General features: G+C 46.6%; 1 protein-coding gene across 5 annotated transcripts; it reads right to left on the bottom strand.

Moving 5' to 3' along the window:
• Nucleotides 1-2,625: 2,625 nt before the first annotated feature.
• Nucleotides 2,626-25,525, bottom strand: DPP8 (dipeptidyl peptidase 8). Of its 5 annotated transcripts, XM_041468875.1 has the most exons (20): nt 25,483-25,525; nt 23,121-23,390; nt 21,491-21,603; nt 20,430-20,603; nt 19,371-19,539; nt 18,000-18,110; nt 17,531-17,659; nt 16,015-16,076; nt 14,858-14,958; nt 13,362-13,539; nt 12,001-12,160; nt 11,161-11,240; nt 10,620-10,772; nt 9,914-10,049; nt 9,023-9,168; nt 8,372-8,518; nt 7,807-7,959; nt 6,502-6,644; nt 5,734-5,845; nt 2,626-5,169 (listed from the first exon to the last, which is right to left on the bottom strand). In XM_041468875.1, the coding sequence occupies exons 2-20, from the start codon at nt 23,377-23,379 to the stop codon at nt 5,047-5,049; spliced, it is 2,649 nt and encodes an 882-aa protein (XP_041324809.1). In that variant the 5' UTR covers nt 23,380-23,390; nt 25,483-25,525; the 3' UTR covers nt 2,626-5,046. The 5 variants fall into 5 exon arrangements, with proteins under 5 accessions (XP_041324809.1, XP_041324812.1, XP_041324811.1 ...); XM_041468878.1 differs by lacking the exons at nt 2,626-5,169; nt 5,734-5,845 and having other exon boundaries at nt 6,508-6,644; nt 7,823-7,959; XM_041468877.1 differs by lacking the exons at nt 2,626-5,169; nt 5,734-5,845; nt 6,502-6,644 and adding an exon at nt 6,677-6,853 and having other exon boundaries at nt 7,823-7,959.
• Nucleotides 25,526-25,888: the final 363 nt, after the last annotated feature.

Raw genomic sequence — 25,888 nt, 5'->3', positions numbered from 1 at the left:
AGCACCGGTTGTCCATAGGTCTGTTTGGCAGGAGCAGAAATGATTTTTGTGATGCTGGGGAGGAAAACACAGTCCTTTAATCCCAGCTGCCATTTGCAGTTTTGTTATTAAACCCATAAAATGACAGGAGGGTTAATTGTGCTCGGGCCCTAAGTTCTTCCAGGAAAGATTTTCCTGTTATCCTGTCCCAGACCAGGACACCCAACACCCAGTCCCACCCAAACACTAAAAATATACCACGCCTTTAGCCTGAAAGGACTTTGCTAAATCTTCACTCCTTCCCCTCACACTTCAGAAGCCTCCATGGATGCACACTAAGGATTGCAAACTGGGAGCCTTGTATAGGAATGGGGCAGAGCACAGGCCAGTGCTTCCCCCCTCTGGAACAGGGGGTGCTTCTCTGTGGGTGAAAAACCAGGAATAAACGAAAACATGAATTTTATCGGCCTTGAGCCATCCCCCAGACCTTCTGGGACAGCACTACATGGAACTGGGGTGTCTGCAAAGCCCATTCTGCTCAGAGAGACAAACAGGAGGCTGAGCACAAGGTGACTGTACGAAGGGACATCTCTTCTCTTGCACTGCTCATTCCATTCACGCAGGTTCCTCTGCCGGGGCACCAGGGCCACCTCCTCCCCCGTGGCACTTGTCCCACCTCGGCGGGCTGCGTCCTGCAGTCCCCGGTGCGACAGCTCCGGCTGGTGGCTGCCGAGGGCTGCGAGCAGCATTCACATGGAAACAGGAGAGGGAACATGGCTGTGCCAAGGAAATGCCTGATCTTCCTGATGGTATCCATCTCCCGAACCACAAGGGACAGGAAACATGGCAGATGCTTTTGTGGAATACCCGACGTGCATCAAACACACATCACTGCTGCTTTCCACAGCACAACCAGGGCACAGATTTAATTACACACCAGCTCTCCTAAATCAAGGAGAGAGACAGTTGAAAATAGGGTGGAAAAAAACCCAACATTTAATTCAATTTATTTAGCAGCATCTTTATTGCAACAAAGGTTTTGTAATAAAACGCAGCAAAACTAATGTCTCCACTTTACATGATTAAAAGCCATGGAGCTCGGGAGGGGGAGGGAGGGAGCCCAATAAACCCACTGGAGTGAGACATGCAATTTTGTTAACACAAACAGCAGGCACTTCATGTTCTCCAATTCAACACCTGAACTTCTACTGCGCTGAACAGCCAAGGAAAAAACGCAGGAAGAGCTCTCTTCCCCTTCCACAGGGGCACATGGAAAGTCTCTGTAGGGTTCTGGCACTGAAGGAAACAGGCAGCCCAAGGCAGGGCCCTCACCTGGCCAATGCTGCCCTTACTCAAACCCTGTTATTGCCTGGGCAGGGGTTGGGTGTCACGGCAGCAGAAGGACAGCCGGACACACAGACACACACAGCAGGAGCACAGCCCACTTCTCCTGGCAGGGAAAATGGGTTGGAACTTGGGAGTATGAGAATTCTCCATCATTTCCTACCCAGGTTCAGGCACAGGTTCTCCAGGGTTAAAGCATTACTACACTATCCCACTCAGAAAGTTTTTCCATAGCCTATTTCCAAATGCCACTAGTAAGCAGGGAATGCATTTTCCATTCTAGTAAAATGAAATTAGTTATTTTCAAAGCTTTGCTTGGTGCTTTGAGCTCATTTTTCCATTGAATTAGTAAAAATTAAGCAGTTCTGGGTAGATACTAACTTTACTGTGTTCTGAATAAAAAGGAGGTGGGGGTGAAACCCAACAGCTTTGCACATCCCACACTGACAAGGCATCACTGGAAGCTGCACTAAAATGGGGTGAAAGAACATGCTTTCACCAGAACACAACCAAACCCAAGCACCTCAAAAGACAGGAAACTGCCTGCACCAACACGCTACAACTTCGGTATCTCAGCACTCAGATCCCCTATTTCATTTATGTTCTTAAACATATGAAGACATTCATCTCAAAGACACCTGTGCAACTAAATATCCACCATGCAAGGAAGGCTCAGTCCTGCTTCTGCTCAGACCAGGGCAGACACAGAGCCTCTGGAAGGCAGAGGGGCCTCACAGGGACATACCAACCTCTGGTTGGGGAGCCACAGCAAAGGCTCCTCCTCACACTTTTTTGCTCCACAACTTCCCTTGCACGTGCTCCCCCAGGATCTCACCAGTTCTGCTTAAAACTCACGTTACCCAGGAGATTTTTTAACATGCAGGAAGTGACCAAGTACAATCCCAAATATCTAACAGGCTGGAAACCTCCTTGAGTGACATTCCCATCTCCAGGACTGTAAGGTACAGCCTTGTCCTGCTCCTTGGCCAGGCCAGCACTTCACCATATGAGGTGCAGGAATACCACTCCCCCCAAAAATAAGGATGCAAAGTCCCTCAGCACTAACACCTTCCTACCTCTGCAGTCTTGATCACAACAGGGCCTTTCTCCACTGGGAATTTAGCTGGAATCAGACTTCATCTAAGGCATCTCTTTTGCAAGAACTACAAAACTCTGGTGATAAATCCTTCCAGCACTTCCACAGGATAAGAGAGCACGGGGTCTTAAAGTGCTTAACTACAGTAAAAAGAAAAGAAAATGGTAGGAAAGAAAGAATCCATAATTTACATTGCAAAACAGCAGTTACAGTATATTGTACTTTAATAGCTTTTTGATGTATATATTTTAAACAGTGGAAGGATGCATTATTAAAAATTCTATGTCAGCACTTATAATCACATCCTGCCTCAAATCCAAACCCAGCCTGCTTTACTCACATAATGTTTAGTTCTTCAGTCCCCCAGAAAAGCACTGTTTGATGAAGGCCATTTTTGTTCTGTTTTTTAAACAAAAGGATCAATTTCATCTTAAAAATCATATACATTTACATTCAAGGGCAATCACCTCTAGAAAAAGAACAAAAACACCCCAAAAAAGCAAGTTAATTTAATATTAAACAAAATATAAACAACCTTGGAAAAGGTGAGTACTATCCATGGGTAATTTTATACATATATGTATATATGAACAGATATAGATATATGTATATATAATACAGCATAAACACTTTGGGAACACAATGGAATTCCAGAGGAACAGCTTATTTTTGTCTCTACCCACTGTTGTGTTGCACCTGTGCTCCTCTCTTGGTGCTGGCTGTAACACACTCCCAGGGATGCTGCCCTTGCTTCAGCCACAATTAACTGCTAAGAGAAGACACTCCTGGAGCTGGGCTCCTTCTCTGCCACGCCCTTCCCAAAATCAACCCGTTATTGACCTGCTCATGGTGTTTTAACTGATCCACTTGGGACCACTGCAGCCTGAAAACCAGCAAACAGCCCCACCAAGGCTCCCCAGTGCGGAGGAAACTCCCTGCAGCCTGCTGGCTTTGGCTCCTTTGTGCATCCCAAAAACCAGATCCTGTTCTCACACACGGCTTTTAGAACCGTGGAACTGCCCCAGCTCCCCCTGCTTTGGTGCACCTGCCCAGTGGTTTACTGACAAATGATGCAGTTTGATCTGATACAGCCAGACTCTGCTAAATCCCAGAGTTCTGGGATCAAGCTGAACAGTACAAAATCAAGGAAAGTACAAGGTTACAACATGTGGAGTTCTAAGAGCATAAAGACTGATTGCAGATTTTCAGCAGATGAAAAGAAAATCGTGCTCTGCTTCTCTCTAGGACCAAAACAGAAAGGAAGTTCTTGGGTTTCTAAGAAAACCATTAAAACTTATCAGAGTCTCAAAGGCAAGTCCCAAAGGGAGAATTTTCTAGATTAAAGAGAACCATTTTCTTTGGATTTCTATCCTAAATTACCTGTTGCCAGTTAAAAGTGCCTTCACATACTTATGCTTTTCAGCCAAGCCTGCTGCTTAGTTAAAACCTCAGTAGCAAAAACACAACTGGGACTGCAATTCCTTGAGGGTTACCTGAAGCTGTACAGAAAGGGGTTCTCAAAGACAGCATCATCATCATCATGCACAGTAGTGCTAGAAAGGACCCAGGAACAGGGGACTGGACAGGGCATGAGCCTGGGAAATAGCCCCTCATACATGAGGAAATTCAACAGAACAGCTCATATTGCCTCACATGTCAGGTCTCCCCACACATACTCTGCAGACCTTGGAATTAGAGTATTGAATGTCTACATTGTAACAGGATGCATATGCCAATATCATGCTGATGTGAGGGTGAGGAAGGAGTATTGCAAACCCAGCTCCAGAGTGAACATCAGGGAAAAATCTCAACAGGATGCACTTTGAAGCTTGTTTGAAAGTTTACAGTTTCTTATTTTTAACTTAAGTTAGTCTGCACCTCAGAATAAAAGATTGTTATACCCATATCACAGTAAAGTATTAATTCACTTCTCCACTGAAATCAAGTACAATCAGGATAGGTTCTCAAGCTGCTGGAAGAAAAGAGAATGATTTATCCTAGGGAGAAGGAATCAAAGAACCTGGCATCAACTGATCTGAATCCAAACTTTAAATAAGTTAAGAGGCAGCTTAAAAGTCTTTCTTCTTAAAAAACAATTAACATCTAGACAGGAGATGTGTCCAACTTGTGACCACCTTCTAAGGAGTGAGACACATCCCTTTCACAAAGCATAAAAGCTATATGATAGCATTTAAACTTAATAAAAGTTGTAACCATTCAGGTAAACTCTTGCTGTGAAGTGAGTAAATCATCCAGTATAATGCAATAAGATACCAAGGAACACACTGTAAAAATACATCAATTATGCCATAATTCTTCTAAAAAGTGAAGATCTGGTGCTGTAGAAGTACGTTAATTTCAGTTTCAGCTCGTCCCCCAAGAGAACACCCATGGTACAGTATTATACCACAGACATTGGATTTTATTTACAGCTTAAAGTTTAATAACTAAAGTTATTAGATCACCGTACTTTAATTTCCCGTATGGCACCAAATTTACTTTTAAAAAAGTGTCTGTGAGGGTGTGTACATGTGGCAGGCACCAGAAAGCAACGTTCCATTCTATTTTCTCTAGTTTCCTACACCTCCCTGTCCGGAGAGCAGCTTGGAGCAGAGTTCTGAGGTCAGTCACATGGCCTTCATGGCAGCAATGCGAGAGCCCAGGTTCTCCTGCAGGTAATAGAGCAGGTGCAGTTCGTAGTGCTCCCCCGACTCAGGGACCCTGATGCTGTGTCTCTCCTGAGGGTAGATCTGAAATGTCAAATAAAGTCGTCAATATCCACAGGAGTTGAAGGTGCCAATATTTAAATCAGTCCCAGAGCCACATTCCAAATGTCCGTGTAATGTCCCTGCATTAACTCTGCACCTGAACTGACACACCTCATCCTCCACTGCCTGAACCCAGGAGAACCCACTGGGATCCAGCTGTGCTGGAGAGGATCAGCCTGGCTGAGCAGAGGCAGCTCCTGGCCAGAGCACATTCCCACTTCTGCAGTGTGGTGTGGGACCCCTGAGCTCCAGCTGCACTGAGCCAGCAGGGTTTAATTAAATGCAGAACCTTGTTCCATGCTGCACAAACACTGCTGCACTGCCTTCCAGCTGCAGATCTCCTCAGAACAGCCTTAACTGCTCATTTGCCCATTTTTTCTTTTTGTTAATTCATAAAATATTAACCTTTAAAAAAATGCTTGGCTCAAATGCTACAATTTTATCCTAGAATTGCAAGGTGTCCAGCACAGCCATGGTACAAGCTCCAAAGCTGGACTCCTCCAAGACACACACATTATTACCTTTACACCCTGGTTCTGGCCTTACCTGTAGGTCATAGGGTTTCCCAGCTCTCACCAAAAAGCTGAGCAAAATACTGGTGTGTGCAAAGTGAACGTTCTCATCCAAGAATCCGTGTAGCAGCAGCAAACGGTTTGGTCTGGGAAAAGCAAGAGACAAACAGCTCTAGACAGCATCCCACTCATTTCACAGTCCACACACATCCCTACAAAAACACTCCCCAGAAAAGAGCATTTGCATTGAAAGCAGTAATTTCACAGTTGTAAACTGCACATTTCTCAAACCTGCTTCTTACTCCTCTGAAAGTTCTTCCTGCACATGCATATTATAGTCAGACATTCTACCTAAATATCTTATTTATTTCTCAGCAGTGCGTCTTAACCTGGACAATATGAGGCCTTAAACCTTGCTGATTTCAACTATTTGGCAAGAAAGCCCATGGCCCCATCTTGCACTGCTGAGCCAGCCTCAGAACATAAAAAACATCCCAATTAACTAATTTTTGTTTAGCTTAAAATAGCTCTAATGTGCTAATCAAATTGAGACATGTTTGTAATTTCTTTAGACATTAAATATAGTATAAAAGGGCTTACATGAAATGGTCTGTAATTATGCAAATGGTCATTTGAATATTAAGTTTATTAGTGTCGAGTATTGTTGGTTTTTTTCTTAAATATTATTTAATGTGAGCATTTGTGATGAGAGAAATACCAAGAACAGGGAGATAAAAATATGTCTATGGGGCCTGAACTTTCCTGGTAGGAAAAATAAGACAAGAGCCAGAAGCAAACTCACTCAGAAGGAAACTTCTCAGCCTGCATGGCCACGGATCCCAGGTAGTAGCCCTGCTCGTTGTGCTCCGGGTGGCCCATGTAGCGCTCCGTGTAGCCCGTGTCGTAGAAAATCCACAGCGTGACGGGGGCTCCAGCTATGGCCACCTGGCAGTGCCACAGAGAGGGCAGTGACAGCACTGCCCCCTGAGCTGGCAGTGACAGCACTGCCCCCTGAGCTGGCCACGTCCCTCCCTGCCACGGCTTCATCCCACTGTGACTGTGGAAGGAGCGAAGCAATGCTCCTGTCCCTGCCCCAGTTCTCACACACAGCACAGCTCAGCTATGATCCATGTGTGCTGGAAACCAGGAAGAGCCTACAGGTAAATTGGAAACAACTCTAAACATACACCCTGCAAGGGATGCTGAGGGAAGTGCATTCTGTGAGGTTTTGTGGGTTTGGGGCCATTTGCATGTCTAACAGAAACAACTCCCAAGGACTCCACGAACTACCCTGCACAGCTACCACCAGCTTGCAGAGAGGTTTGTGAAAAAAATACCCAGAAAAAAAAAAAAACCACCACAAAACCACCTAAAACTCCTCTGCCCCTTTGCAAGGCAGGTGTTTGTAAAAGTAAAAAAACAAGTGTTAAGGATTGAGACAAATAATTATTAAATGTCCCAAGAGTAGCCACAAAGAACAAAACACATCTCAGGGGCAATAACCATCTCAAGGGCAATAACCAGCTCTTGACCTCTACCCAAAGGCAGTCTGGCTGTTTATTATAGTGGTCTAAAGTCAGGCAGGCACAAGAACCTCTTTCCACTACCTCTCCCCATCCCCAGGCTGTCCTCCTGGCTGCTTCAGAACACACTGCTATGCAGCAGCATGGGCAATTTGATCTGAGAATAGATCAGTCTGCAAAGGAACTACTCTCTCAGGGCCAAAAAGAGGATGAGAAGGAGGTGTTGTTTTTCACCAGGATCGTTTCGCTTACCTGGTTCACAACACAAAGAGCTCAGCTGGCACAAAGTGGGCAGCAGCTGACACTGCCCTAAGGTACCTTCAGCACAGATAAACTGATAGGTAGAGGTACAGGAGCACAGCTAAGTCATTGCAAGCTCAGCAGTCCAACAGTTGCTAGAAAAGCAACTTCTCTCTGAAGCCACCAAACAGAAGAGTGTTGAAGAAAACAGCTATTGCACTGTATCCTAACTTGTCTAGAGCAAACTCCAAGGTTTTTGTGCTGTCACCACCCATGGAAGTCACACTATGAAAGGAAAAATTCTGTCTGCACCACCAGAGTAAGTACTCAATGCATGAACATACCCTGAAGATATCTGACCTCTGTGTTAAAGCCATTAGGGAGAGGTAGCCTCCGTAGGACCAGCCGTGAATGCCCACACGCTCCAAGTCGATGAAGTCGTACTGTGATGCCAAATACTGCAGCCCTTCCACCTGGTCATCGATTTCTATCTGTCCCTGGCAGGGCAGAGACAAAGTTCTACTAGTTACAGGCAAAAGTTACATTCTCAGGATTGCCCAAGGTAACCAACTTCAGAGCTTTGGTACTCAGGAGTGATCCATGTTCAGAATGCAACTGAAGCAGCAGCAGTCCTGCTTCATGTGAGCTGCAAATTGTATCTGTGAGGAGCCACAGCCTTGTTATGAACCACCCTGTGTTAGGTTGTAGCTGGTTCACAACCTCAAACCATGACATTTTATCTTTCCCACATCAAGTATCTTTCCTCCCTCAACTCTCACCTATGCACACTTCCTGTCCCCAAACCCCAGGAGTGTCACACAGGCAGTGCTGGGCTCCTTCAGTGCTGGTAACACTGGCACTCAAACCCATCTCTGGCTGAGAACAGAGCCAGACTCAGAGCCCACTTACCATTTTGTATTTAAAGGCTCCTTCAAACTTCAGCCCTCGGTGGCAGGAGCCCCTGTTGTCAATGACAACGACAACATAGCCTAAAGAGGCCAGGGTGTTCAGTCGGAAGTACTTGATTCCTTTAAACCGGTTGTTCACCAGCTGTACCTGGAACACAAGAGCAGCACAGAATCCAGAGGTCACCTCTTAATCCAATTTCAGATTTTATTTATATTTACCTTCCTTTAAATGCTTTAAACAATTTTATAATTTTTCAAGATCCCTACTCCCTACTGCAGGATTCCCTCTCCCTGCTATGCAATAAACTCTTCTCCCAGCAAAACAAGCCATTCTGTGTCACAGGTATGAAGAGCTCAGCTGAGGTCCAGTGAGGCAACTGGAGAGGAAGAGGAGACAGAACTGGGAACAAGGACTACCTGAATCCCTTTTCTCCCAGTTCCAGCTCTGCTACTCCATACCTGTCCTCAGACAAGTGGCAGTGCCTGGATCCATGACCTGGGAACAATGAATCCTTACAGCACCTTTGGCCAAGCACCTACTCACCAAACAGGCAAAATGCCACCTGCTGCCCTCAGCACAGAGCAGGAAGTGTTCCTGCAGGACAGCAGCGGAGTGATCCCTGCCAGCCCATCCCACTGCTCACCAACTCACCTGAGGGCCTCCATAGATGAAGAGCACTGTGGGGTACTTCTTCCCAGGCTGTAGGTTGTGGGGTTTGTACATCATTCCATACAGTGTGAACCCCGTGGAGCTCTCAAAGGAGAACACTTCAGGGGGAATGTAATCAGGAAGAGGACCTGTCATGGGAGGAAACAGAGAGCCTGGTTTTAATAGGAATGGATGAGTAACACAGCTCTGCTGCACCACTGTCCTGTCACCAGTCTCACTGCAATCCCAGTGGAGCTCTCCCACACTTTCCACTGGGTGTGGCTGGACCCAGGCAGAGACTGGCAATGCCCCAGCCCTAGGTGAGCCCTATCACATTCCCATCCCTGCTCTCCTGTGAATGACAGTAACTCTTCTCCCCTGTCAGCCATTACAGATGTCCCATCCCTTCCTAATCCCACTTAGGACTCCCTACATTAACACATGGAAAGCACAGGACATGGACTATGCCTCAGGTAAGGAGAAATGAAAGGCAACAGAGATCCAGTAGAGATTATAGCCCAAGAGCTGTCTCATGAAGACACGAGTAGGCAGCAGCACACACTATTTAAGAAGTGCACCTCCCTCCCCAGGAACACACTCTTTAGCAGGTACATCACACAGAGCAAGTGAGTGCACTTAAATCCCTCCCTGAACTAAAACTGGCAGGAGAAAATTGGTAATTTCCACTCTAAATTCCTTCATGGTCTGTTTATATCCATTTGTTGCTGAGCTGAAAATGTCCCTCCTGTACTTCACAGAACTCCTCACACAAACCTGAGTTTCAGAGACAACACTGGTCAGCCACAACAGCAAATCTCAAGCAAGCATATGTTGGGATATCTTTTACCCTGTGATCCTGCTTGTCCTTTTCCTGTTCCTCACCCATGCCATTACCTGCTGAATCTAAAATGGTAGCCCAGAATTCCTTAGTCCTATGAGCTGCATCATCTTCTGACCCTGTCAGCCGATACAGTGACACACAGTGGGGGTTCTTCTGATTACTGTACTTGCTGATGAACATGTCACAGTCCTGAGGAGAAAAAGAACATGCCTTGAACTCCTTGGTGCACAGCCCCAAGCAAGTGATCATTTCTTTTGCATTTAGATCTTTCAGAAGATGCTTAAGGACTGAATTAGACCAGAAATCTGAGCACTTTTGCCTCTGAAACACTACAGTCCTTAACACTCCAAACCCAAAGATACACCTGAAAATTAAAGAGCCGCATGAGGAGCTTGTCACACATCTTCTTCTGGGCCATGAATTCCCAGCTGGATTCCTGGAACTCTACCCAGTGCTGCTCAGGCTCATCTCCTCTGGTGATTGCTCTCTAGTCCACTGCAGGCAGGGAGTCAGGCTCTAAGAGTTTCAAACAATTCATCCCAGCTCCTTTTGCCTGAAGTGAGCTGGAGAGCAACGGAACCGGGAGGTCAAGTCTGGTCTCCAGGGTGGTTTTACACACCGACTGTACAACGTACAGGAGGGAACAACACAGCCTAAAATCTGCTTTTGTTATATATCAATACTGCCCTGTCTGCTGAGTGACAGGATAAGCCTGGGCTAAGGCAGAGCAGCCCAGCCAGCCCTGGCAGGCACAGGTACCTGGCTGACACAGCAGGCGTGCGAGTAACCGCGCTCCGTCAGGCGCTTCACCTCCCCGGGGTTCTCGTAGTTAACAACGTACAAGTGATGCTCCAGAGGTGAGTCTTTTGTGCCTTGAAAGTACACCAGCTTTTTGGCTTCATCCACATAGATCTGTCAGGAACAAAACAAACAGCACATCCCTCAATATCCAGTTCTACCAACCCAAAGTCTCCCCCAATCCCTCCTGCCCCACTGCCATAATGCTGAGCTGGAGCCCAGCAATCTGCAGGGATAAACCAAACAACTGTTCTCACTGTCTACAACTCCATCAGTTCGATTCAAATGATCAAAGAATTCACCCAGCTCAGAGCTAGAAGAGCAGCGGTTTGGGGACCATTCCTTCCCACCTTCTGCAAGTTCACAAGTTATACAGAACAGAAATACTGTGTATTTTGGCTAAAACCACACTGGATTAAATAGATTTATGCTGATCCCTCCAAGGAACCATCTCCCTGCAGTGTGTGTGGCAGGATATCCATGAAGCAAGAGCAAGACTTACGTTGGATCCATGTCTGCCAAGCACTTCCCATTCCCCACTGGTAATTGCTATCTCCTCTTTGATGAGGCACTTGAAGTCACCTGCAAATAGCCAATGTACAGAAATTTTTATTTCTAAAAATATTTTGTCACTTGCACAGAAAGAAAGGTTTATACTGAACAACTGGCAGGCAAAGGAAATATGAGGTGTCAAAAATGGAGAGTTTTGCAAGAACTCTGCTTTTATAAGATGATTTCATTTCCCTTAGAATGAGGGAGATTTAGCAAGGAACAGAAGTCAGATGCATTCAGAGAAATCTAATCAGCCCAAGATATAATGCTCTGTGGGAAGAAGACCCACAACAGTTGCATGAAGCTCTCTTCTCTATTAAATTTAGGCATATTTTTTGTGCATATAGAGGTCAGTAGGTGCCTTCAACACACACTAAGTAAATTAAGTATCACAGCATGAAACTGTGAATTTAAGAACACATGCTGTGGAAGAAACCACTCTGGGTCTTAGCACACAGCAATTTCCTGCATCTGAGCAAGACCAAGTTCCAGCAGTGAAGAGGAAAAGCCAACTACGCCTCACAGTATCACAGGGAGCTTGTTTCCCATCTGGTTTTTGGAAACTTTTCCCTCTAGTCCATAAGGAAAGATCAGGGTTAAAACTAAGGCATGCTGAAAACAGAATAACCCCTGTACAATTTCCAGAGGAATGACTGTGCACTGAAGTGCTCTCCTAAATAACAGCAGAAGTTTCCAATAAGACCATAATTCCTGCCAGCTGGAAGGATATTTATTTCCTCACTGGTCAGCAACAAATGCCCAATTAAAGCAGCAGAACAAGTGCCCTTACTTGGAGCAGGGAGGCTTCCACAGGACCGTTTGTACTTGCTCTCCTTCAGAACCGACGTGACCTTGTACAGGTGCCGGAAGCCTGTTTTGCACTCGGAGGCAAAAATGAACTCTATCTCATCTTCATGGCTTTGAGGGAAGACATGGAAGATATCATGGATCTGAGGAGACAGAGCAGTGGATTGTTGTTATCAGCAGGACTCTGGCACTGCAGTCACACAAAATATGTTCCTCCTGCTGCTCAACACAGACCACACAGTCCAGGTTGTGCAGCACTGTCCCTTACTGGGAGAACCAGTCACACTTGGAGCCAGGGGGGCCTGCAGCCAGTGCTACATCCCTGCAGCTCCAAGCTTTCTGCCAGTCTAACTCTATATCCTGGTCACCAAACTAATTAAGTTTTTCTGCACCTTCCCTTCTAGCTTAGACACAGAGGTGGGTCCAGCTCTGCAGACCTCTGTCCTGTGCTGCCTCCAAGTGAAGGATTATTCAAAGAATGATGAGCTGACATCATCTTCCCACTCATCAACATGCCAGCTCTTGCTTCAAGGGACAATCTCTGGAGGACTTGGGAGCATTTTTCTTCACAATATGAGCTGCCAGTCAAGAACCACTTCAGACAGTAAAAATAATGGAGAAAGGGAAACTCACTGCACCATCCTGAAACCAAACACTAAGGAGAGAATGTGGTATCTAAGAGAGCAGCATAGTGACCATTCACTGGAAGCCTTTGTGAAAATGCTCTCTGTTGAAAGATACAACTATGTGCCAGTGATTGATACTCCCAGGCACACCTCCAATGGGATGTCACTGCAGAGACAGGGATCTTTATGTGCAGCAGTGTGAGGAGAGGCATAGTTTACAGCACACCATGACACACCCATGACTGCTCTCAGCACAGGCCCTGCAGCTCACCTCCCAGAACATCACACCCTTAATCTGTTTCACCAGACCAGATGTAGTTCAGGAGGCGTTCAGTGCCTGTTAGCTGAGTCTCAGGACTGTTCACCCACTGCCATCTTGATCCATTTTTGTTGCCTAGAGGATATTTCATCTGGTGGCACTGCTGGTGCTAACAACTGGCACCAAGAAGCTGGAGAGTGCCAGTGACACTGTGGGGAAGGGGCTACCTGGGAACACCCAGAGACCGGGGCTCTGCTCCTCTGAGTACTGCATCAACTCAAGCACAGCAGGTCTGTTTTCACATCCCAAATCTGTTCTCTGCATCCTGTTTTTTACAGCAGGAAGCACTGAATATGCACAGAACTTGCAAGATGGGATCACTCCCCTTGGCAGCACAGTAACATCAACGGTGCTCGAGTGCTACAAACTGTCAGAGAAGGCTGAAATTCAAATTCTTACATTTATCCAGATGTCTGTCGTTTCTTCATAAATAATGAAAGGTGTAACAGAATCTGGTACAGCATCAATAAGTTTCTGTCTTTCCATTGCATCATCTTCTGTGGGGATGAATAATGCAGGAGGGATCAGGACTATCTGAAGCCGAGTTTGGGAGCGATCCAGCAAGATGGACCAGATGCTGTTGAGGACACAGATATTAGAGAAAATGACATGCAACCATGAGTATGGCACAGGTCTGAAAATCTCAGCAGACACTCAGTAGCACTAGGCATTTTGAGGGAGTCAAGAATATTCAATTGCAGATTAAGTCACGTGCAAAATTTCACCCACATAAACAAATCTCTTCCATAATACAAGAACCTATTTTGCTTAATTTTAATATTGCATAAGAACTGCAAGTTCAAAAGTTTAACTCATTCTGTTCTCCCCGATTTGAATTGTGCTTCAAGGGAGAAAGAGAAAAGAAAAATCAGAGGGAATAATGAAGCAGAAAAAATTTAAATTGAAATTGCAGGGTGCTTGTGAAAATACTATTATTAGATCTACACCTGGCAGAGAATAACACTGGCACCCAAAGGGACCAGCAACAGCCCCTGCCATGTTCTGATGGCTTTATATGTAGCTCCAACAAAAATTCTGCAAAAAGCAGGATAATATAGCAAATGTGTCCCTGGATTTCTTTCAGATTTAGATGGGAAAGAAATTAAAATGGTGAAAGCCATCTTTAGATTCAAAACCTGGAGGAGTGCACTTCTGGAAAACCATGGAAACATTTGGGTTGGAAAAGACCCTTAAGATCATCGAGTCCAACCATTCCTCCAGCACTGCCAAGCCCACCACTAAGCATGTCCCCAAGTGCCACATCTACACAGCTTTCAAGTCCCTCCAGGGATGGTGATTCCACCACTGCCCTGGGCAGCCTGTGCCAGGGCTGGACAACCCTTTCAGTGAAACATCCTTTCGGAGAAGCTTCTGGTGAGTTAGAAACACTGTACTACATCATCTACAGGGTTAAAATGACATGCAAATGTAAGTAGCACTTACAGCAGGTTTTCTGATCAGTAAGTCTGGTCAGCAAGGATGGTCCAGTGGTTAGGGCGCTAGCCTAGGGCCTGGGGGACCTGGGCTCATTTCTCTCCTCAGCCACAGACTTCCTGCGTGACCATGGCAAGGCACTTAACCTCTCTGGGCTTCAGTTCCCCATCTGTAAAATGGGGATAATAGCACTGCACTCTCTCTCACAGGGATGCTGAGAGGACACACACATCAAAGGCTGCGAGTGCCCAAACCCAAAGCAGTAGGGCCAGGGAGCAGAGAAAGACACAAGGAGGGCTCTGGTTTGGCTTTTGGAAAAATGGTCCCCTTTGCACAAACAAGTTGGTAGCAATGTAAAAGTGAAAGCAGGCTTAAGCTGGAAGAAGACAGAGACCACTACAATCTGCTTCTGACTGTATGACCCCAAACCCTCTGAGCAGAGACAGGATTAACATACGCACTATTTTCCTTCTGGCGTCCACCCAGCTCTAGCAATGTACTCTACTCCTTCAAAGAGGATCTCGAAGGGCTGAACTAGCTCTTTATCCACAACATCTGCAATCTGTTGACAAAGCAGCAATTCAGTGACACTGAGATGAACCCCCACAACCAGTTTTTCATGCACGATGAGAGCCTGGACACAGAAGACTTTTTCTGTGCAGCTCATGCAATTTAGATTGTTCAGCCTTTGCAACACAGGGGACTGAACCCTGTCTGGAGCCAGACCCCAGCACAGCAGGAGAGCTGCACACTGCCAGGACAGCAGGGCTGGGACCAGAGAAATCTGGATGCTGCTCACAAACCCATCATTCATCTCTCACAACTCATTTGAATTCTCAGTTCCCCCCTGTAAAGGGGAGGTGATTTGTACCAAGCTCTTTTGTAGGATTTTCATAGATAGGTGCTGAACATCCTGCATGACACCCAGTTATCCATGTGGTTCTAATCCATGAAATGCAATGCTGCAGTCTGTCCCTGCTGGGACCAGGAACAAGTCCCAGTGGTACCCAAAGGGTCCTGAAGGCTTTCCCTGCCTTTGCTGGCTGACATCAGCATCACTATCCCAGCAGGTGACTGTTGATGGCTGAAGTAGCTCAAGGGTTGGGAGAATTCCAGTAATTTATGGCTGCTAATGTATCTATTTGATAAGATTAATTTCCCATCTGTCCAAAGATCTTGGACAGATCTGTGCTGTGGAAATTTCTGCATCTGTTTAAAACATCCCAGGGCAAAAGCAAAGTTCATCTCTTTCCATATGTTCATGCTTTTGTAAAGTGATATACTGTATTTGCAATCCAATTTTCCCAATACCTGCAGCCAATCAAGAGATCAGTCACACAAGAAGGTCTAACCATCCAGACCTACAATACTCTGCTCTGCAGCTGAGTTCACACACCAATGGTAGCAAAGAAAAGCACAGCCTTGAGAAATACTGCTGCACACTGAGTATCTGCACAGGAATGAGCCAAGGGCACTGCCCCCAGAGAAGCCAGGAAGCCATCACAACCAGGAAAGTTTCTCTGTACAGAACTGGAAAATGAATTTTACAAAATAAAAAAAAAAAAAAAAAATCACAGCAATTAAATGTACTTGGCAAACAAACAGAACATAGACTTACTCTGCCTTCTGCATTGATTGTCACTTCAGAGATCTTGAAAGTGACCTTTGGATTTGCTGTACCTATAAAAACAGATGTTAACAATCAGGCATCAATTGTTTGCTGTGCATTATTGTGGTGTTACTCACACAGGACTGGAAAAGGCAAACAGCAGAATGCTCTTTGATCCAATAGCCTCCCTGCATGTCTGAGAGACAGCACAGAACCAGGCAGGGAAAAAAGAAACTGCAAATGTGAGGAGATTTAGAGGATGTAATCCTGCAAACAGATCAACAGCCACGCTACTGTCCCAGTCAGTCTTCTCTCCTACAGGCAGTGGATGCATTTCCAGGGTGGATGTAAATGCTCAGGAGTGACTGGGATAGCAAATCAAGCTTTGGTTCACTGTTTGGCTGTTATTCCAAGATGGTACATAGAAAGTGATCCAGTGCTAAAGAGCATCTGTGAAAATGAAACACCTAAAAACCTACTGCCATCGCTAGTGCCATTATGATAATAAAGCTACATATTGTTTAAGGGACTCGGGCTTTTGTTTTCTTTGCATTGAATAGATTGTGCTTCAATAGAATAGAGCCATGGCAAAATACTGTCAGAAATCTGAGTGTTCACAAACACCAAAAAACCACAAGGTGTCACCTCTTGCTTCCCAGCCTCACACTGAGCCTTTCTCTACCCTTGATACAAGTAGTAAATCAGGAAAAGCTTTTCTAGTGAATTGAGGAATTGACAAGATCTGAATGAATTCTGCAGCTTGAGAAGGTCAGCCAAATAGAAGATATTTCTCAAAAAAATGAAGATTTCAGGAGTGAGGAAAGAGAGCAAACCACTGTTACCTGAGCAATGTGTCCTGCTGTGACAGCAGGGACATCTCAGAAGGGTTGAACTGACAGTGAATCAGCCCTCAGCAGGTCTGATTAAATCCCACTTCCCTGCTTCCAGTGGCACTCCACTTCACGCCTGCCCTCAGCCCTTCACTGCCGAAGCCTCCAGATCATCCACTGTGTGCAAATGTGACCACAGGTGGTTTTTCTGGCAGTGTGCAGCAGGATGGGTTTGCTGTTCAAAGTCCAAGAGAAGTCCTGGAGATCAGAGTCCTCCAGAACTTGAACTGCCAGGGCACTGCCAGCAGCTAAACAGAAACCCTCCCAAAACCCCAAAAGGCTGTCATTCTGGAGCTGTTTCCTCAGAAACACAGGGCTGTAAGGAAAATCAACTCCTCAACAACTCAGGTCTTCCAGCACTCCAGAGAGTGGCTCAAACAGTGACAATGAGAGAGGGTTGCTGCCAACTCCTGACACCCAGAGCCCTCAGTAATCCCATGGCTGCAGTATCAGCACAGTCACCAGTGACTCACCCAGCCTCCAGAGCAGATTCCCAAACACATGTGCACCACCTGGACACCAATTCAAAGACTACTCAACACCTCTCTGCTCTAGGCTGGTAGAGTCACTGCTGTCAGGCACATGGAATAAAACAGGTGTCTTCCAGAAACAGGGATGTAAGTTCAGGGTCTCACCAGTTTTGGGGTATCGGAAGGAATCTGTTCTTCTTGTCTCCAGCATGGGTGATGTGACATGGATAATTTCTACCTCTGACTCATCGTTTTCTTCATAAAGAATTTGAAGAACTTTACCCCCATCCAGTGCTGTAAATGAATTAACATTACAGAATTACAGAACAGAATTATCAGTTATTGCAGGCATCAGTACTCTCTCAGGAGCCTGAGCTGATTGGAAGGATGAAGAAAAATCCTATAAAGCCTGTGACTCATGTTTCATTAAGCAAAACACTGAGACTCCTACAACTCCCACCACTGTTGTGAGAAGGGAAGTTTCTCCTCCCAGTGCTCACAAGGCCCCTGTAACCTGCCCACTGATGCAGAAGCTCCAAAGGAGACAATTTTCAAACTGCATAAAGATAAGCAAGAGCAAAGAGAGCTCTGCACTGGACAGGGCCTGTCAGACACCCTGGATCCCCACACTTACTGGGCTGTGCCTTTGGGCACCACCAGTAGCCAGTGTATCTGTCAAACTCCTCCTGCAGCACAAAAGTAGCCACGCCAGCAGATTTTGGATCCTCCTCAACACTGGCCAGTTCTAAAAAAAGACACCAAAAAATTAGTTCATGATGTGCTGCAGAACCAAACCAGTTCTGCATTATCCCAAACACAGCCCAAGTTCACCCCCAGGGAATAATTACACGATAATAAATCTGACTTCTCAGCAGATTTGTTTTCTGCTTCCAGCCTTCTCTGTTCATGTATTCAAGGAGGATTTAATCCTCTCTGACATGGCAGCTTCTTTTAGGAAAGGAAAGCCATTCTCTCTTCTTACTTCTACCTAATCAGGCTCTCAATTAGTCCAGAAAGTGTTCTCTCTGCCTGAGTGCAGTGAATTGGAAGTACAGCCTAATCAGGCTCTCAATTAGTCCAGGACAGAAAATGTTCTCTCTGCCTGAGTGCAGTGAATTGGAAGTACAACTTTCAAGAAAATCAAAACCCCAAACCTTTCTGAACGACTGAAACTGAAAACATGAACATTCAGAAAAATGAAAAGCATCAATATTTCATTCACTGTACGAACCAAAAGTAACAGACTTACATAACATCTCAACATGATGACATATCCATAGGGCTTCAATATTTTTCCTGTTATCCTGGAGGTAACTTAGCAGCACTCCATAAATAATTATCATCTGAGAAGGAGTCATTGCTACAGTTTATTTTTACTGTACTTACATAATATTTTAATATTAAGCATTTAAATAGTCTAAAGCCTTATTATGAAGTGTCAGAAATTTCAATTGACTAAAATTCAAATTATATAGTTTAAATACAAAATGAAATTGATTTTAAAAGTGTTTTATCCACAATTTCCCATTTTCTTTCTTCCAGGATAAATGCCCAAAACAGAGTTGAAAAGGGTAAGAAGTAAGAACCTAAGTTATTGAGTATGAGGGGCAAGCAGAAGCCCCAGTGCTATTCAGAAACGGCCTAAATTGTTCCTAAAAGTCTCTGCAGCCTGATTTCACTGACAGAAACTTTCCTCCAGCTCTATTCCACCCACAGCTCCTCCACACAAAAAAGGCTGTTCCAGTGAAAAGCAATGTGCTGTGTTTCAGGAGAAGAGCCCTTCCATATGTATCCAACAAACAACTCATTCTGCCAGATTGCCCAGTGCAGGGAAAAGAATCATCCCACAGTATCTGCACTACAGGAAGTCTATAAATGTGACAAACAAGGTGGAAAACAGTGGCCATTACCCCCATTTGAGGAGAACCTTTAGTGCCATTGCTCAATGCAGTCTAGCAAGAACAAGTGCAGAGGAGGTAGAGGAATTGAATTCAGGATGCATTACCATTGTGCACAAACGTCAGCCTCCTTTCTTCCCTGGATTCTATATTAGATATCCAGATGTCATTGCAATGGATAAATGCAATCCAATTTGGATCAGCTGGACAAAGCTTGGGATCCATCCGGATATTTGGACAACTGGTCTCTACCAGAATGGGTCTTAAAGGCTGTTGCTATTTGGAATTAAAAAGAAAAAGAAACACAGTAAGGTATAACACAGGAACACATCCCCTGAGTAACCTGGATTTCAGAGGACCACACTAGTGTGGACACTGACTTCCAATACATGTTTAGAGAGGAATCTACCCACTTTACACACAGAAAAATACTATGCAGATATTTTATAGGGAATGTTACGCCTCTACCATGGTCCCACCAGGCCTCTTTCCCCTGAGCTGAGGATCAACCTCAAATCAGAGGGCAGCTTGTGTAGAGAAGCCTGGAACTCTCTTAAAAACAGCACCCTAAGAGGGGCTGGCAGAACATGAAAACTTGTCCTCCAAAAGTAACTCAAGATACAGTGAATTACCCCTGACAACAGGGTTAGACAAACACCAGGCATATATTATAATAATAATAATAATACTACATTATTTCAGCTTTGAAGGCCAGCTTCAGCACCAGCAGAGTGAAGGCTGATTGTTCTGCAAGTTGTACAGTCAAATGGTGTAAAAATGGTGCAACACATCCAGCACTGACCACAGAACAGTGACCTGGAAACTGCAGCCCGGGGACAAAAGTTGTCTCTGATGTGATGTCTGACTCCATGAAAGAGCACAGAGCCTTTTGTTGCTTTTTATAGACACTGCTAGTCATGACAAATCAAACAATCTGGTGTCCTGCTTTGCTGACACTATTTTACCATTTCTTATAGCCTTGCATCTGAGTTTCTACAATCATGGAAACACACCCCTGTGGATAACCCTGTTTCCAGGGTTATCAAGGTCACTTCCTGTGCCAGTGCAATAACTGCTGATGACCTGCTCTTTGCTCTCACTCCAAGTCAAAGGAGGTCCTTGCCAGAGCAAAGTCCTGCAGAGAGACAGAGGATGAGTAAACTCACGGTGAATCCATGGGGGCCTCCATCTTTCACATGGTAAATCCCACTCCCTGCCTGGAACAGGAAGGTGCCGCTCTCTCTGTGGTAATCATAGGAGGCAATCCCAACGGTGCCGATCCGCTTCCTCTCCCGCAGCAGCTCCTCTTCCCGGGAGTACATCCCATAGTCCAGGATGGCCTGAAACAGGCAGAGAAGCCAATCAACACCTCTGCTCTGTATGCCTTGCCCTTCTTCCAGGAGCAGATGGCTGAGCAGACATCCTCCTCCTCCGGAATCCTGCTGCCGGCTGGAAGCCCACTCCTGCTTTGCCTCTGCCATCAGCACTCGTAGGTGTAGGCCACAATCAGATCCCACACAACTGTAAACTGACAGCCACTCCTCCCATAGCAAGGCCAGCATTATTCCCAATACTCCCTGGTATAAGAAAGCTCAGACTGAGGGTCTGTTATTTCTAGAATGTGCAGGAGAGGCTCTGCTCACTTTCACAGACATGCAGTGACTGGTCTGGTGGGAGGAGAGCACAGCCGGAGTTTCACGTCTGGCTGACAGCCCTGGGAAATAACACGGGGAAAAATCCACCTCATTCCATGTGGGGTTGGTCCCACCTCCTCCAGCCTGCCCTGGTGCATGGGATGGGACGGTGCAGGCTTGCTAGGTGCAGCAGGGAAAAGGGAATCCACATCCCAGTGAGTGGGAAAGGGATCCTCTGCTCCAGCATGAGTCATGGAGCCACTGACTGATCCTTGGGGGAATCATCACTTCCCCTGCAAGACAGCAGGGAAGTGATTGGAGACTCCAGGCTCCTTCAGCAATCCCCAGGTTCTCACAGCACAGAACTTGATGCAAATTAGCACTTGTCATCTCTGCCAGCAAAGGAATCATCCAGCACACAGAGACGATAGAACTCTAAACACTGAGGAGAAAGCTGTGCTTCATTTTGGGATGGCTGCAGGGTTGGCATGTTCAGGGAGAATCTTTACATTTTTAAGACAATAAACTTCAAATTTTCATGATGAAAACCCCAAATCCCACGTGCTTGAAGCAAGAAAGAAATCAGGACCCACCGGAAAAAGATCCAGAAGAGGCTTCCAGGAAAGCAGCAGGACGGCAGCTTTGTTTATGGTTTTGGGAATTTCAGAGTAGAAGAGCGTGTTCTCCCTGTTCTCCCCAGACATTGCTATTGTGAAATTGAGGTGAAAAAAAAGTATATTAGCTTTCTGTTAATAATCCAAACACTCTCAAAGGATGCCCAGGAACAGTTTCCCAGGCCCTTGCTACCAGTGGAAGTACTGATGGTGTCTGCACTGCAGCCTCGCTCTGGGAATTCCCTGCTTCACAGAAGTGCAAGTCACAGAGAAGGCAGAGAACAATCACACCCAGGCTTACCCCATTCTGCTCAAAGCACTCTGTGTCTTCTTACTGCCCTTTTATTTCATAAGCTTTATAAATCAAGGAGGGCTTTTGTGCCAATTCCCCTGTCTGGGATACACAGCCTGTGTTTCAAAGGTAACTGACCTTTAGGGAGGTCTGAACATCCCTGTCCTGTTCCTCTCTCTAAGTGCTATTCAGATTTCTGAAGGCTCCTGCCCAGAGAGAGCCAGGTGTGCTCCAAGGGAAGGCCAAGCCAGATCTATGGCTCAGGAAGTGGCACTTGGGAAACCAGAGCTCATCCTAAGGGAATCAATCTCAACCCACCCAAGATGTGCTTGAAGTCAGCATCATCCAAGGATTATGACCCCCATCTTCTGAAAAGAGGAAAAAGAGCAGCAATTTTCTGTCTGTGTCACTGCACAGCACATGCAAAGACTCTGTGAATCATAAACCTGAGCTTAAGCAAGCAGCCTGAGTGGCAAGCAGCGGGGCTAGAACATGGCTCTGGCTCCTAGGCCTCTGCTTCAGCCATTGCTTCTCTCCCTAATCCAGGTTTTCATGGATTTATTCAGCTACTGCAGCTCCTGACAAAAGCATTCCTCCATCACAAGCCCTGCTCCAAAAAACTACTCAGAGGGTTGCTCACAGTATCACTTATGGTGCCAAATCACTTCTATCAAGTGAACATTAATTAGTGAAACAATGCACAAGTGAGGCACTGGATCCAAGAACAACAAACTACGTGAAGATTTTTATTATTAAGACAAAAATGTTGAGAAAAGTATTTCCCCTTTAAGCTGCCCCTGAGGTACACTGCTATTTATTCCCCACAGGATTCCTGGAAAACCTGCTCCATCGGTAGTTGAGGCACAAAGGACTTTCAAAATTACATTTAAAATCTCTGCTTTGGAAGGAAACTTTGAAGGAGAACAGGGTTCCACCCAACAGCTGTAATAAGAGAAAGGAGATAAACCTTTCTGCAAAGGTTTCTTTATCTCTGAAAGGAGATAAAGCTCCTGCACAGCTTTTGGAGAGAGTATTACTTGGAGTGACAGAAAAGGGACTGAACAGATTTCCAGCTTGGGGACATGCCCCAAAGGACATTTCCCAGCTCTTTTCCACGTCTAATAGGTCACCTCCAATCATACCACTCCCGTGGGGGATTACCTCACAAGTTTTAATGAGATATTATGATCACAATCATGACTTTTGACCAGCAAGTGTGACCTGGAATCCCTTTAGATTTAACTGCCAGGAACACCCAGCTGTCAGGAACAGTCAATCCCAAAGAGCCCTGCAGTGACACTGTCACAGCCAGCTCACCCAGATAGTAGATCCTATCGGAATGCGGTCCTTCGGGATCATTTTTCTTCACGAAGGTGAAGTCATGAGGGGCTTTTGCCATCATGTATCCATGATACTTCCGTGTATCTGTGAGCAGTTTCCGAAGCTGGCTCCAGGAATGCCTCTCTACATAGAAAGGTTCCAGTTTTGGCTGCTCCTCCCTCGGGACCTGCTCCTCACGACCTGCAGTCTCAAAGATTTCCAGGCCCGGCTGTTCAGTTTCCATGGCTGCTGCCATGTTGCATGTTTCTGGAAAAAGCAGAACAGCAGAGCTTCAGCTCCAGCAAACCCTCGCTGCACACTCCCAGCACACCCCATAGCAAAAATGCTTTAAGAAAACTATCCTTTCATGTGGGGAATATTTGCTGCACACTCCCAGCACACCCCACAGCAAAAAATGCTTTAAGAAAACTATCCTTTCATGTGGGGAATAAAACCCACAGCAGAAGAAAGAGAACTAGGAAACTCTAGGAAGAGAACTCTGGAAAACAGGCTGGCACCGCTCAGCCTTCCAGAAGGGACTGAAGACTTCATGGAGCCACAGTCTTATCATTCTGTTTCCCATGCCCACACACACCAACCACTCATTTTAGGTCATGAAGTGGATAAATTCTTCCCCTTTAAGCTCCCACCTGCTTCTTTCCCTCTGAGACCTCCACAAATCACCTCATTACACTGATATCAGAACAGGGCATGATTAGGAGAGGAGCAAGAGCTGGGACACACAGCTGCTCAGAAGAAATAACACTGGTAGCTGATCTGGAACCATCAGACCATGCAACACACATGGCTTAGGCAGCTTGTCCTTACTCCCATTATTCTCCCATAACTTCTTGGGTTTGTTTGTATCTCCTTTCAAACTAAGTTCAGAAGGGTCTCTAGCAGTGATCACCACTATTATATTGTCCCAGTTACAAATGCCAGGAGGGGACACAGTGATAAAAGCATTTCCCAAATGGATTTATCTGCAACACAAGCCTTATCTGCCCAACAGGCTGTTAATTCAGCAGATATCTCTTCCTGCAGTCAGCTGGGCTTTACAAAGTGTATCTGACTGAAACTGTCAGCCCAGACGTCTGGCAAGAGGAAACCAAGTCCTCCCACTGTAAATCCCAGAGCTGAGGGCAGCTCCAAAAGGATCCAAGCTATGAACTCCTGTCACACAGTTCATTCCTGGAGAGCCCAAGGTGTAGGATTGTCAATCCTCAAAGGCAGGGAGGGGGTGTCTATATATAGCATGGAAAGACTGCACAAGTGTCATGTACGCTGCTGGGGCAGAGCATGTTGGCCTGACAAAACACTAACACAGCCTAAATAAAGCATTTCCCTCGAGCAAACAGGCACTGAAGGATCACTGGAGCTCAAGGCACAGGCTTGGGCAGCTGGCAGAGCTCTCTGGTGGACTGGCTCACCCATGGCTCTCCAGAGCAGCCGAGACATCTCCCCAAAGGAGTGAAAAAGAGACGATCTGCGCCTTGACACAGACCCAGCTTAACACAAATAGTTTCACTTCATCTTTGGCACACAAACAAAACAAACACGGGTCCTTCTTCTGCTCACACTATTTACAGCACAAAAATCCAGAACAAAAGAGCCCTGTCCAAATGGAAGGAGGGTCCAAGGCATGCACTGAGCAATGCTGTGCTCGAGACAGCTGTCAGCAACTGACAACGAACCTTCAAACCTGAACTGCAAATCTGAAGAATTCCAACAAAGAAAAAACCTCCTTTCCCCACCTACCCCCAGATGCTGCTATTTCTTAACCCGACCTACTTCTCGCAGCAAAAGGGATAGAAACCGAAGAGCAGCAGACGTTAACGAGCCGACAGCCGTGGGAACGGCCACCGGCACGGGAATGTCAGCCCAGGGGATGCTCCCGGGGGTTCCTCCATGGCCGGAGGCAGGTCCCGGGGTGGGGCGGCGGGCAGACCGCGGGGGTCCCTCCACGGCAAGGGACAGATTCGGGGGGACCCTCCACAGCCGGGAGAAGACCTCGGGGCGTCCCTCCACGGCCAGGGACAGATCCCGGTGGGCTCTCCCCGGCCAGGAGCATATCCCGGGGGAACCTGCACGGCCAGGGGCAGATCCCGGGGGAGCCTCCACAGCCAGGGGCAGATCCCGGAGCGCCCTCAAAGCCGGGGACAGATCCCGGGGTGGAGGCGGGCACAACCCGGGGATCCCTCCACGGCCGGGGCGGCGGCCAGGCCCGGCCGGGGGCGGAAGGGGGGCCACCCCGGGTCAAGCCCCTTCCTCTCGCCCACCTCAGGAGTCCCAAGGCCCCCAGGGGTCCTCCCCGGAGCGGAGCCCCCTGCCCTGCCCCCGAGGTCCCGCCGGTACTCACGGAGCTCCGCGGCGGCGCTGCTGCCGAGCCGCCCCGCCGGGCCGCCGCTTCCGCTTCCGCTTCCAGGAGCGGCCGCGGGCACCGCGCCGTACCGGCGAGGGCGGCGCCTGCCGGCCGGGAGGACCAAAGGCGGGGATGCGACATCCACCCGGCCACGGGGACCGGGACACAGGGACTGGGACAAACACACACTACACCATGCACGGGGGTCAGGTCATGCAAGCCCCCAGTGCACAGGGACCCTGCAGTTTCAAAAATCGTGGTTTTTTTCCTCCATAAAAAAATCCCGCCAACTCCATACTGATATGCTTCCCACAGGGGAAAGAAATTCCCAGCTGTAATAATGAGTGTTAAACCCTTGGCGCACCAACGCAATGAACACCCAAAACACACTCAGGCTCCAGCA

This window comes from Pyrgilauda ruficollis, unplaced genomic scaffold, assembly GCF_017590135.1.
Source record: "Pyrgilauda ruficollis isolate IOZ18807 unplaced genomic scaffold, ASM1759013v1 scaffold23, whole genome shotgun sequence".
Taxonomy (NCBI): domain Eukaryota; kingdom Metazoa; phylum Chordata; class Aves; order Passeriformes; family Passeridae; genus Pyrgilauda; species Pyrgilauda ruficollis.
This window is presented reverse-complemented; position numbering and strand designations above follow the sequence as displayed.